This window comes from Sabethes cyaneus, chromosome 3 (genome assembly GCF_943734655.1).
Source record: "Sabethes cyaneus chromosome 3, idSabCyanKW18_F2, whole genome shotgun sequence".
Lineage (NCBI taxonomy): Eukaryota > Metazoa > Arthropoda > Insecta > Diptera > Culicidae > Sabethes > Sabethes cyaneus.
Genome location: NC_071355.1, coordinates 42,346,320 through 42,359,426, shown reverse-complemented (window position 1 = coordinate 42,359,426; position 13,107 = coordinate 42,346,320). Strand labels below are relative to the sequence as shown.

The window sequence follows — 13,107 nt, the reverse complement described above, 5'->3', positions numbered from 1 at the left end:
GGTCGGAGTCGCGACATTAGCGTCGGTCAATCACACCTTTGCGGGCCGGTAACCCGCAGCGCAGGTGTGCGGTTCCCACTTCCTGAGGTGACCTTTGCCAACAGCAGCAGCAGCAACGCTGCAAGTTCCGTTCGCTTTGAGTTACCGCTCGATGACGCGCGATTCACATTAATCTTTGCGCGGGTTCAATTCAAGCGTGGCGGCGCGGCGCCAAGAGTCATCGAGTCCACCGCCGGCAGAAAAAACAGGTTCTCCGCAGATTTGTTGTTCTATCTGTTACCACCAGCAAGCAATGTTGTAGGCATGCGGTTAATATCGAACATACTTATACCGCAGACTGCGCCGACTGACTGCCCGATCGGATATCCTCGGTTGTTAGGCTTAGCCTGCAGTACGCGCTGCCGCTCGCCTGTCTCCTCCACTTACGGATGACTCAATCAATCGGGTGATGTATTAGATAAATATTACTTAACTTGTATCAGGAAACTGATACCGCCGTAGACGCGGAGCCGCACTGTGTGCGGCAGTAGGACGTATCACCGAAGCAATTCTGATAACGGTTTCATTTTAATTTCGAAAACTACGACGTAATTTTCGGTTTTATTTTTATGATTTCTGCCGCCAGAATTTATGAAATCGTAACTGCATTCCCGTGCTATTGCTGCGTCGTTATCAGCGGAGCGTTGCAATTTTCGGTAATCACTTATGGACAGTTTTTTAACGACCAAGATAAGGTACAATTTTATCAATAGATTTCGATAAGAGGGAAATACCTTTCGGAACAAAATATAAAACGCCGCCTAAGTATAAAAATGGTTGTATAATCTCTAAACTTTATCGATGATTCAGAAAAAAATTGTTATTCAAAAAACATTTTTGAGCGGCTCAGCCGATTTCGATACGTAACGGAAAAGTTTTTATCAATTCGAAACAGGTCTTTATATCAATCAAACAAATTCTGATAGGATTGATTGTTTATTTTACTCAAACAATTTTGGTTAAAACTTCTAAACACGATCATTTTTTTATATTTTGACGTTGTACTTTGTTAACAATTTTCGCAAAATGGCAACAATTGGAAAAGCGCTCCAATTCTGTGATTTCTACAAAAATAAATCCGATATTTCTGTGAAATCATAAGAGTTTTTTTCTAAATTTGGAGCGAAAACAATAAAAAAAACTAAGTCCGACGCAAAATATTCTTACGTTTTACGGAAGGTTACACCCTTTAAAAAAGTGAAAAAGTGTTCAGTTTTTGAACGCGCATAAAACATTTATTTTGGATTAACAAGATTTTTGCATCAGTCGATCAGAAATCTTCTGCAAGTTATTTCGCATGAAAAAAAGTTTGTTATCAATCGAAATTGTAAAAATTGGTGACCAAGTAAAAAAGTGCAAATCCTCCATTCATTCTCACTGTTTCCCAACTTCGAGGCAGGTCTTCAATCGCGATCGTAGCAAACGTTGGCATAGAAAAGAATTATCACGTAAAAATGTCATTTCGTCAAGAATAACACATTTCTAGATAGAATTAACAAAAGGGCGAATGTCGCAAATGCAAACAAAACGAGTGAGAGTTATTTTTTGCTGGACCAGCATAGGAAAATCAACCCTCACTCGGTTTGTTTACGCTTGCGACATTCGCCCTTTTCTATCTATCTTCATTTAAGATTTGGCGTTTGCCTAAGAAGAACTACGTTATCATGTCCTCTTGTCGTTAGCTGTTCCCGCTTATTACCATAGTACACCATGCATTTAGGAAGATGGAGGTCCACCAATCAAGGTTATGGTTACGTTCAAGTCTAAGTCCAAAACTCAAGTTGAACTCCAATTTCAGGCCCAATCCCAGACCTGAATGTTAACCCAAGTCCAAGCTCTAGCTTAAGCTCAGTTCAAGTCCACATCCCATTCGCATAAACCTGTATAACGTATTCCTATGCGGCATAGGCTATGCCAGTAATGCGGCCGTGTTTTAATCTTTATGTAAAAACCAAATGGTAGAGCGAGAAGAAATACAGTAAAATAAAAAAATATAAATTAATTGCAATGCAATGAACGAAATTAAAATCTGGTTCGCATAAAATTCCATCCAGTTACAATTTAAATCCAATCTAAATCCTAATTTTAATTTAAAATCTAATTCAAACCCTATTCGAATGCAATGCAATTTACTTGTTCTGGTGCGATGTCCGTTAGGATTTCGCTAATATGCTCGATCCGTGATTGTCAGTCTCCGACAGGGCCCGGCATCGTCGAAACAAATAAATGAAACTGACTTTCTCTAACCTTCGCTTCATACATGAAGTGACTTGCTTCATTTGTTGAACAGAACGTTTTAAGCAAGCTTCAGTTGAAGTTGGTGGCTGTTTCAATTGACGACGGCAGAGAGTCAGGCACGATTTGTCGATATTGACTAGGTTAATTTTAATATACGTTGCATTGTAGGAAATGTTACTCAAGTTGCTGGCCAACTTCTGAATATTTGATAGAAAAGTACAAATGAAAAGTTAAAACCGACAGTCATGATGAAGTGAAACCCGTTTCGCTGACGCTGACTGAAGCCAGTTTGAAACTGAAGCGGTGCTACTTCTGTTGAAACCGAAGCTTCACTGCTTCATTGTTTAGTGACGCTATGCCATTGAAGGTGACGTTGTCGGGCCCTGGTCTCCGATCTTGCCCTACTGGATCTAACCATCAGGTTCGCTAAGCACTTTTGCAGAAATCGGGTACTAATTGGATTCGAGGTGAACACCATTTTTGCGGAGTTGTTTTCTGGCACTGTCACAATATATCCCGTCCATTGTAGCCTTCCAGCTTTTAGGGTTTTCTGGATACTAGGTTTTTCTTAGAGTAGCGTGATTCATGCTCCTCCACCTCTATACACCATCCTCAAATATCACACCAAAGGTTGTTCTAAACATATGACATTTAAAAACAGCTAGAGCTTGCAAACGGGGTTGCCACATGCACAGATTATTCTGTGTTTAACAGATATTTGAAAGAAATCGCCTGTACAGAATCTGTATCCATAGAATACAGATTTTCGCCAAATTAGACAGATTAAACAGATTTTTGAGCTTTTACATGAGAGTGAAAGAGACGGAAATAGTCAGCAAAATGACTCTCTATATCTTTCACGCTCGTTGTTTTGCATTGGACAGATTTTTGCACAGATAGTTTTCCTCGCCGTACAGATTGTCAGATTTTTCCAACAAAAACACAGAATTATATGTGGCATCCCTGCTTGCAAGTCGAATGTAAATCCAATCTAATATTAAACCCAAATTCAGTTCGAATCCAGTCTAAATTCAATTAAAATCAATATAAATTAAAAAGCAATATAAATCGATTCAAATCCGAAAAAAATAAGTCAGAATTCAATCTCAATCCAAACAACATTTAATCCAAATACAATATAAATCCAACAAATATTCTAACAAAAATTCCGTGCAAATCAATACAAATTTAAGTAAAATCTAACCCAAATCCAGTTAAAATCTAATCCGAACCTCATCCACATTCATTTGGATTCCAAATCTAATCTGAATTCAATCGAAATCCTATCCAAATCGATCCAAATTCCAACCCAAAATTCAATCTAAAATCCAAACCACATTGATCAATTCGATTTTGGATTTTTATTGGATTTAGATTGTATTTGGATTGGCTTTTAATTAGATTCAGATGTGAATTTGGGTTAAAATTCGATAGGATTTGAAACGATTTGGATTTGATTTTAGTTTGGATTCCGATTGAATTCAATTTCGATTGGATTTGGAACCGATTTTGGTAGAATTCGGATTCGATATAGATTGGCTTCAGATAGAATTCCCATCCAATTCAAAATCGAATCCGAATCCAATTCAAATGCAGTCTAAAATTTAAGCCAAATCCAATCGGAATTCAACCAAAATCCACACTAAAATCTCTCCAATCGATTATTACAATCTTGAATGAAATCCAATTCCATTGGATTGGATTGGATGGATTGGGTTCAAATTGGGTTTGGATCAGATTTTAGATTGGGCCTTTATTGAATTTTCGTTGGATTTGGATACGATTTCAGATCGCATTTATATGGGATGCAGACTGGTTTCGAAGTAGATTTGGATTTTATTTGCGCTGGATTACAATTCCAATCTTAAAATTCAAAATTCGATGCTAATCAACTCCGCAATCCAATCTATAATCCTATTCATATCCAATGCGAATTCAATCCGAAACCAATCAGTATTTATACGCAGATCCATTCCAGATCCAATCTGCATCCTATCACAATCCAATCTAAAATTTTGATTAAATTAACATTGGGTTTGAATCAGTTTGGATTTTGAATGAACACGAATTATTTTTTTTAATTGCACCTTGTATTGTCAATTGCAAGGAAAATTGTCCAATCAATAAGTGCGCAATCGTTCATAAAAGTGCTATTTTAGCTTAAATCGTTTCGGTCTCTTCGGCGCACTTATTGCTTGGAAGATAACGAAAAAGTGCGCCGAAGATACCGAAACGATTTAATGCAAAATAGCACTTTTATGAGCGATATCGCACTTTGGATGGTACAATTTTCCTTGCAATTGACAATATTGGATTTGGATTGAAGTTGGATTCGGATGTAATTTAAGATTGGCTTTCAAATACAAATTCAATATGAATTCGACCAAAATCCAATCTAAAACAAAATTCACATCCAATTTCAATCTGAATTCTAATCTGGAATCTAATTAAAAACCAAACCAAAATCCAATCCAAATAGCTCCAAATCCAATCAAAATCTAATCCATATTTAACACAAATCCAATCCAAATCATTCTAATTGCAATAAAATTCTAATCTGAACTCCAATCCAAATGCTGCCAAAAATAACATAGATCTCACAGATATCCAGTCCGAATCCTAATTTATTCGATCTTAGTTAAATCCAAAAATTAGCTGACTCAAATCCCATTTAAATTCAATTCAATTCTGAATCTAACCAAAATCTTAAATGGAATTCAGGTCCAATGCAATTCTATTACAAATCCTACCTGAATTCAATAAAAATTGTTTCTACACCCTATTGAAAATCTAGTCCAAATACAATCCAAATCGAATCCATTTACTTTACTCAATTGGCATTCCGTCCTAAGGCATAGCCTGAAGGTAAACAATTTCTCCAATTCACTGTCCAATTCCTTGAGCACTGTGTACTCTACGTCAGATCTCGCTCTACCTGATCAAACCATCTTTCTCGTTGCGCTCTTGGTTGGCTGGTTTCTATCGGATTTGAAGTAAGAAGCTGAATCCAAATCCCATCCGAATTCCGTCCAATCCAATCAATTTGGATTTGTTTTGGGTTTTGTTTTTGATTGAATTCAGAATGGATTTGGATTAGATTTGGATTGAACTTTAGGTTGGATTTTAATTGGCTTTAGATTCAATATTAGATTGCAAAGAATCAAATTTGCAAAGAATTAGAATCCAAATTCAATTACAATCCCATCAAAATCCAATCTAAAAGTCAACCCAAATTTAATGCAAGTTAAATGTAAATCTAATCCAGATCAATCTAAATGTAATCAAATTCCAATAGACTCCAACTCCAATTCAATGCAAATCCATCCCAAAACTCACTGAAATTTAATCCGAATCAAATTGTAGTCAATATAAATTAAATCCGAATTAAATAAAAATGTAACCAAGATCTAATGCAAACCCAATCCAAATTAAATTCTGAATCCAACCAAAATCTTTATCCAAGTGCAATCCAATTCAAATCGAATCTAAATCAAACCTTAATTCAATCCAGATCTATACCTAATATAATCAAACCCCATTTTTAAAAACAGCCAAATTACAATCCAAATTAACTTAAATTCAAATTCATCTCAAATTTATCTTAAATCTGATCTAAAATCCAGTCTAAATCCCGAAACAATCCAAATTCAATTCAAATCCAATTGAAATTCAATCAAATTCCAAGTGCTAAACAGGCTCCATACGACCTACCGAAATGTTAAAAATCATCTCCGAATTACGGATGAGCAATTATTCAAGTATAGTATGGATCAGATTTTCCTGGACAATTGAAACTATGAAAATGGAAAAATAATATCCAGATCTTTCCCAATCTAATCTAAACGCAAGTCTAGGCTCAATCGAAATCAATCAAAATATAATCTAAACTTCTATCCAAATTTAATCCACATTCAATCAATTCAAATCCATCCCAAATTCAATCCAAATCCAATATAAATCGAATCAGATTTCAAATCTAACTAAAATTCCATATGAAAACAACCAAAATTCGTTCCAAGTTATATCGTATCCAAATCCAGTCTAAGCCCAATGCAAATCCAACCTAATTCTGACGGAAATCCAATCCTAATCAATCAAAATTAAATCCGAATCCAATCAAAATTCAACCTAAATTTGAACCTAAATAAAAAATCAAAAGCAAAATCCAACTCGACCGCAATATAAATAAATTCTTTTATATTCTGGCTGTGTTTTAAGCCAAATTATAATCCAGATTAACCGAAGTTCAATCCAAATTCAAACTTATATTAAATGGGATGTAAATTCCAGTCCAAAACCCGATCCAATTATAATACAATCTGAATTCAATCCAAAAAAAAAGTCTAAAGCCTTGGGTTTCTTAAACGTCTTTCTTAACTAGGGTCTAGACTTGATTCTTATTTATCGACAGACTTCACAGCCGGCTATTAGAGTACAGGACAGTTACGGGGCTAGTGCAACAATCCTACTGACTCTATCTAGCAGCACCGCATAGCCGAGATTCGAACATACGACGATTGGCTTGTTAGACAAGCATCCAAATCCAGTGTAAGGCTAATGCAAATACAACCTAAATCTGACTGAAATCCAATCAATTCAAATCCAATCCAAATTCAACCAAAACCCAACCCGAATTAAATTCAAATTCGATTCAAATGTGGATATAACCAAAATCCAATCCTGAGAATTAATCGAAGTCTAATACAAATCCAATCCAGATAGATTCCCTATTCAATCCAAATTTAAATTAAAAAAAACTGTTTATAAAACCTAATGAAAATTTAGTCCAGATCGAATGCAAGTTGAAACCAAATTTTACCTTAATTCAATCAAATCCAATGCAAATGTCATTTTGATTCCGAATCCAACCAGGAAATTAAATTAAAAGAAAACTTATCCAATTTATTTCTACTATGTATATTTTATTCTAGGTTTCGTATTCTACTAAGACGCTCCAAAAACTTTAGTCCGAATCCAATCAAAATTTCCAAACTCATCTGTACAATTAATGCAATTTAAAATTCAACCTTTATCCCATCCAAATTCAATCACCCTTATTCTGCGAGTCACATGACTCAATACGACAATTGTCACTTAGGTGACTCGCCACGGCGAGTCGAGTCACCTAAGTGACAATCGTGTCACCTAGGTAAAAAAACCTTGTCACCTAAGTGACATGGCGAGTCACCTAGGTGACAATTGTCACCTGATTCGCGGTGACTGCAACATAGTCACGTCACTCGCCTCGCAGAATAAGGGTAAATATAGATCCAATCAGAACCCTGTGCAAATCCAACCCAAATTCAATCCAAATCCATTCCAAAACTAATTTAAATCGAACCAAAATCCAATATGAAAACTTAGTTCTTATCTGAATCCAATAAAAATAGAAAGATCTGTGCCTAGGGACACGAGCGCAAGCTTGGCGTAGGATTACTTGGAGTTAGTATTTCCAAAAATACCTGGGGGCATGTCCATTCGCGTTTCTTATATCAGTTAGATGATCGGACCTTATCCAAGTGGATTTTGAGAAGTTTTATTTGTGCTACATTTGGAAATAGGTTTCAGTTAAATCCTCATTAAACATGATGGTGGTTGTTCTGAAACGAGCCGTTTAGATCTGTCTTGAAGCCCTGAAAAGGGCGGTTTTAGGTATGCAGCTAAAGCTGATAAGCGACGCGAATTAGCACTTGCTTGTGGTACGTTATTTTTCTTCTCATCGTAAACCTTTTCGCAGTTTACTTGCTGCGGCTGCTTGCCCGTGCTTCTCATCAATATTTGATCCGCTTGAATCCGCTCGCTACCGCTGCCAAAGTGACATGTGATGTATGCCCATGTCAGCAATTTCGGTAGAGACGAATTTAATGAGTGTATCATTCTACTGTTATGAATATTTGATGGAAAATACTCTTTAGAATTGATCGATTGATTTGATTGAGTCGCATGCCACTAACGGTTTGTCTTGAAACTCTTCGTCTTCAACTACACTAATACCGAATAAAACGCGAATGACAAATGCTGTCTAATATATAAATTTAGTAAATTTAGCTTTTCATATAAGACTATTTAGATTTTCCCCTTGCTTAGCGATGACACCAGAATTCGCATGAACTTGCTTTGTCCTAGTGAAGAACCATATTCGCAGCCGATTCGTAAGACTTTCCGACGAACAGATCATACTTTGACCACTTTTGACCGCCTACCTGATGTTTCTTCTTTAATCCGATGTGCAATGCTCCGTCTTTTGAATATATTTGCCCTGCATTGCGCCATTCTGCAAGTCAACATGGCTACCTTTCATGCTGCTGTTTCACTCTAATGGATGATATCGGTTTTTGCAATTGCAATTTTGCAATATCTTTAACCCTTTATAAGGCAGTGGCAACTATATTGCCACCAACGAAAAATATTGTTTTTGCTTTTCTAACAATATCGTTTTAGCATATTATGTACTCAATATGTTCTGATAGCCTTTGGCAACATTCTCAATGTTTTTAAATCGATGTATTTGTAAAAATGGTAATTTACGAACCAGTTTTATGAAAACAAATCTTGGTTTTTGAGTGTCAACAGTAAATTTGGTTTAAATTCGTAGAAAAACCATTAAATTGGAAACTTTTTGGATGGTAATATTCAGTTTACGGCGTTTTGTGATAGATTATGCGGATTTATCCAAAAACTTAGATCCAATATTCGAGAACATGTTTTTTGGGTTTAACGAGCTGCGGCAAACATATTGCCACCAACGGTTTGCACTAGACGGGCAGTGGCAACTATATTGCCACCAATTTTTTCAAGTTTTTCAGCAATTTTCTCAACAAAAAGAATATAAATGGGTTCTACCGAATGTTAACATTATGTTTCGCTGAAGTTTGTGTTAATTCTACGCGTAGTTGCCACGGCCTTATAAAGAATTAAAACCTAAACAATTGTACTCCAATTCCACGATAAAACAAGGCTGATCCTGGTGAATCAGTCGTATTTATAACAATTCCGCAACGATCCACTCACTATTGATCCCTTTGATTCATCGAGTATCACACTACCCGGGACAAACCCTTCACATGGTGACATCCTTTGGTTCCCAACGTAGAATATATGTGTGTGTATGTTGTTTATCGAACCACAAAAAAAAACACTTAAACGAGACGAGCTCGTTCTGATCAATTTCCTTTATTTCTTTCCATTTGCTTCACAGTTTACCTAGCATCCTGAAGAAGACCCAACACTCGGAGCCAGCTCCGACTCCCGCGCCGGTACAGCAGCCTCCTGATAAGCTGATCGCCGCTCACAAGAAGACCCCGGTTGAGATATCCTCTGCTGATCCTTCACAGTGTGACATGGTGGACGGTTCTTCGAAGCCGACTCCACCACTGTCGTCAGACCGTACTGAAACGTCGATCGTGTCGCAAAAACGCACCAACCTAAACCTTAAAATCAACGCTATCAGTGGCAGCATGCGTCGCCACAGTACTATTCATCTCAGCAGCACCTGCGGGGACGAATTCACCCGTTCACTGCAGATGCCACCGAGCCGGTGCAGCACGCCACGTGACACGGGCCGACAATACTTCATCCGGGAACGTTCTGATGGTGACGACTTGCTAACCAATCTGCTTAACCTGCGGGAAATGATGCTTAGTCAGAATGTACATGGTTGAAGCTGGACTTTTTGAGAAATGTTTTTTTTGTTAAACTCATTAATTGTATATTGTGACTACCAATATTTTAAACACATACATACGCACACACATTTGTGGGAAGCAAGCCGGAATATAATAGCTTATGCTGAACAGTTTGCTCGTACTATTCTTCGTGTCCATTGTAGGTTCAAGAATGTTTAGTTTTTGATCAACTTTTTATAAGCAATTTTAGAATTACACCACATTTAACGCTTTGTGTTGAAATAAATTGGCCTAACCTATTTATGTCAGGTGAAAAGAGCGACGAGGAACGCCTACTCTGCTACAGTAGTGAGCAAACGGGAGACGGAAGATGTCTTGGAAAAAAATTTGGGTTGTTGAGAAGTACTGCATATTGTACTGTCAATGTTACTTGCAGGCCGAAAAGCGACGGCCGTTGAACATGGCCTACTAGTAGTCAGTCAGCAGCATGCGGGTCCTCGCTAGGAGCACCGGTTGTACTATTTATTATTTATTATTTGTTTTTGATCGTTTTTTAGCTCGGTTAGCGCCGTGTGATAGACTCGTGCCGCGCGCACTAGTATGCCATGACAGGAAGGAAATCAGTTTACCTAGCAAAGCGAAGATGAACCACAGTTCTCTGTGGATGAACTCTTCGAACGAATAGTCAGCAAGAAAAGAAATTTTCTGAATGGAAAGGAAAGAAACTAGTAAAGTGTTTAGCAAGCATACAGAAAAGAATTGTACATGAATAATAATCAAAGAAAAAAAATTAACTCACACACGTGCACACACAGAACATCGAAACAATACAAAACAAATCACAAAACCCTAGTAACGAATGAAAAATGATAGAAACCAAAAGACTGATTGTGTCCACAAATTAAATTAATTTGCATGCAAAGGTGAGCGTTAGGTTGCAACTACAGCAGCGAAAAAGTCAGACGGAATGGAACAGGAAACTAAACTAAACAAAAATGTTTTGAACATCAGGAAGTCTCCCTTATTATTTGTATATTTTTAAGGAAACAAACAAACAGAAAAACAACTACTAGCACTAAATGTCGAGTGTGAGCAATCTTTTAGTTCTTTTATAAAGTACCTTTAATTTGTTGTTAGTTTTCGCTACGAGTTTGCTCAGTGAAGATTTATATGCTAGTAAAAGCTTCAAAGAGACATTGTATGTTGACTGATAAAATACCACTGAGATTGGCAAACAATTTGTAAACGCATGTCGAAAATGGTGATCAAATCGTGATCGTGATAATACTACATTAGAACAACCAGGGACCGAACGGGCAGAACAACCGATAGATATCGGTAGCACTATAACTAACTATGAAGCCTATGATCGTGAATAAGACGTGTTAAAATACTAAGATTAAGTGACGTCTCGATCAGGTTGATGTAATAATGAATGGATTTTAATTCCACACCGCCATAGAATTGCTGAACTTTTGCGCACCCCCTAAGTGCCATGCGTTTAGCTGAAGACTTGAGCTCGGTTGTATATAGTAGAGTTAAGTTTGATATCTCTTGGATAGTTATATGTAATAATCAATGATCTGCCGGCGATCTTTTTTGGAAGCGCAACAAGAACCGCATCCAGTCCACTCTGTTGTGCATTGTACAGACCTACCGCACACAACATACGGTCCTGGTGGTTCGAGCGGAGTGAGCAACTTGTTTTATTTTTTACAGTTAGAAATAATGCTAACAAGTGTTTATTATCTAGTGGTTAGTTCATATAGCTTTTATTAAAAACGAAACAGTAAACAAAAATAAATTTGCTATTTCTTACGATTGATCTATTTATTTGCGCCGAAGTTGAATATCACACTCATACACACTTAAATTTTTTTACCGAACTCTGAGCAGCCGAACGTTCGGTAAAATTCGATGGTGCCAATCGACGTTTACGGATCATTAGTAATGTTTGGCATCATAAAAAATTTTTACCGAACGTTCTGCTGCTCAGAGTTCGGTAAAATTTACGATATTTTACCGTACTCGGTACTTTTTTTAAGTGTGTAGAAATCAAAATCAATTGAAAGATTATACAAAAATCTAGTTGAATACAATCAAAGGAAACAATTTTATGATATTCATGATAATAACATTCAAATTCTTTCTCCATTGCAAATACTTTTCCGGTTAAACCGTTCCCAACACGGCGTTGAACACGTTCACTGTTTCAACGATGCGTTCAAATTGGCATTTGGAAAAGCAGAGGAGACGCACGGTGAACTTCGTTACTTTAGCAACCTGTTGAACTCCATTAAGTTCATTGCCATCACCAAAAGCTGTACCTGAAATATTTCGGGAAACATTTCAGTAATAACTCATTCACGATATGTCTACCTTTAGGCGGAAGCAGCAAGTAACTGACATGTCAAGATTTGCCAAGAGAAATTATTCTTACCCGCCTGATTATGTAGGAGCTTGGGTGGATTTTCTTTAAAAATAAAAAAAACTAAGGAAACGAATAGCAGCAGAATGTCTTTGTGTATACATTGCCTTTCTAGGAAAATGCATAAAATATCAAGCGACTTCCGTAAATCATAAGGTAAAAACTATGCCTTAACACCCATCGTTAAAAAATGGAAATGGTGGGAAATAGCGTTCAAATTGTTTACAACGAGCTCAGTGTAAGGAAAAAATGATACTTTTTACATCTAAAGCTAGTAAAAAAGTTACCCCCATTTGTTTCAAGACTTTCTGAAAAAAGTGAACAGAACAGAATGAAAACGCAAACTGGGAAATAAAACATTCAAATACCTTCTGTTACTAATTTTAGAACTGTTAAGACAATTTTGTACAGAATCTATCTTCTTGTGCTTTTTCACAAAAACAACAAAACCTTCTTAATATGGAATTCAAATATATCTCCAGAACCAGATGTCGAACAGGTCATATAGAAACAGCAGCCAACGGTTGCAAACTTCCAACCGAACAAGTTAGCCTGTTTTTTCTCTATGCTAATCTAGCAAAAAATAACTGTCACTCTCTACTCAGTCTGTTCCTTCACATCCCGCAGCCTCGCTCCCCGAAAAACTGGCACTGAGTTGTAAGAAATATTTGGTACCGTCATCGCTATTCGGGGATACTTGCAACACTTCTGCGCATCGAGCTTTTGACTGCTCTAACGCATTTGTTTGTAGAGGTAAATAGTACCAATAGTGGTGGT

The 13,107-nt window shown here is 36.9% G+C and overlaps 1 protein-coding gene across 2 annotated transcripts in view; it reads left to right on the top strand.

The window, feature by feature from the left end:
* Positions 1–11,684, top strand: part of LOC128740016 (uncharacterized) — a 69,885-nt gene extending 58,201 nt beyond the window's left edge. For both annotated transcript variants that reach the window (XM_053835527.1, XM_053835528.1), the window contains exon 5: positions 9,476–11,684. In XM_053835527.1, coding sequence (XP_053691502.1) covers positions 9,476–9,938 — 463 coding nt within the window. In that variant the 3' untranslated portion in view covers positions 9,939–11,684. The remainder of the gene's footprint in view (positions 1–9,475) is intronic.
* The last annotated feature ends 1,423 nt before the right edge of the window (positions 11,685–13,107 follow it).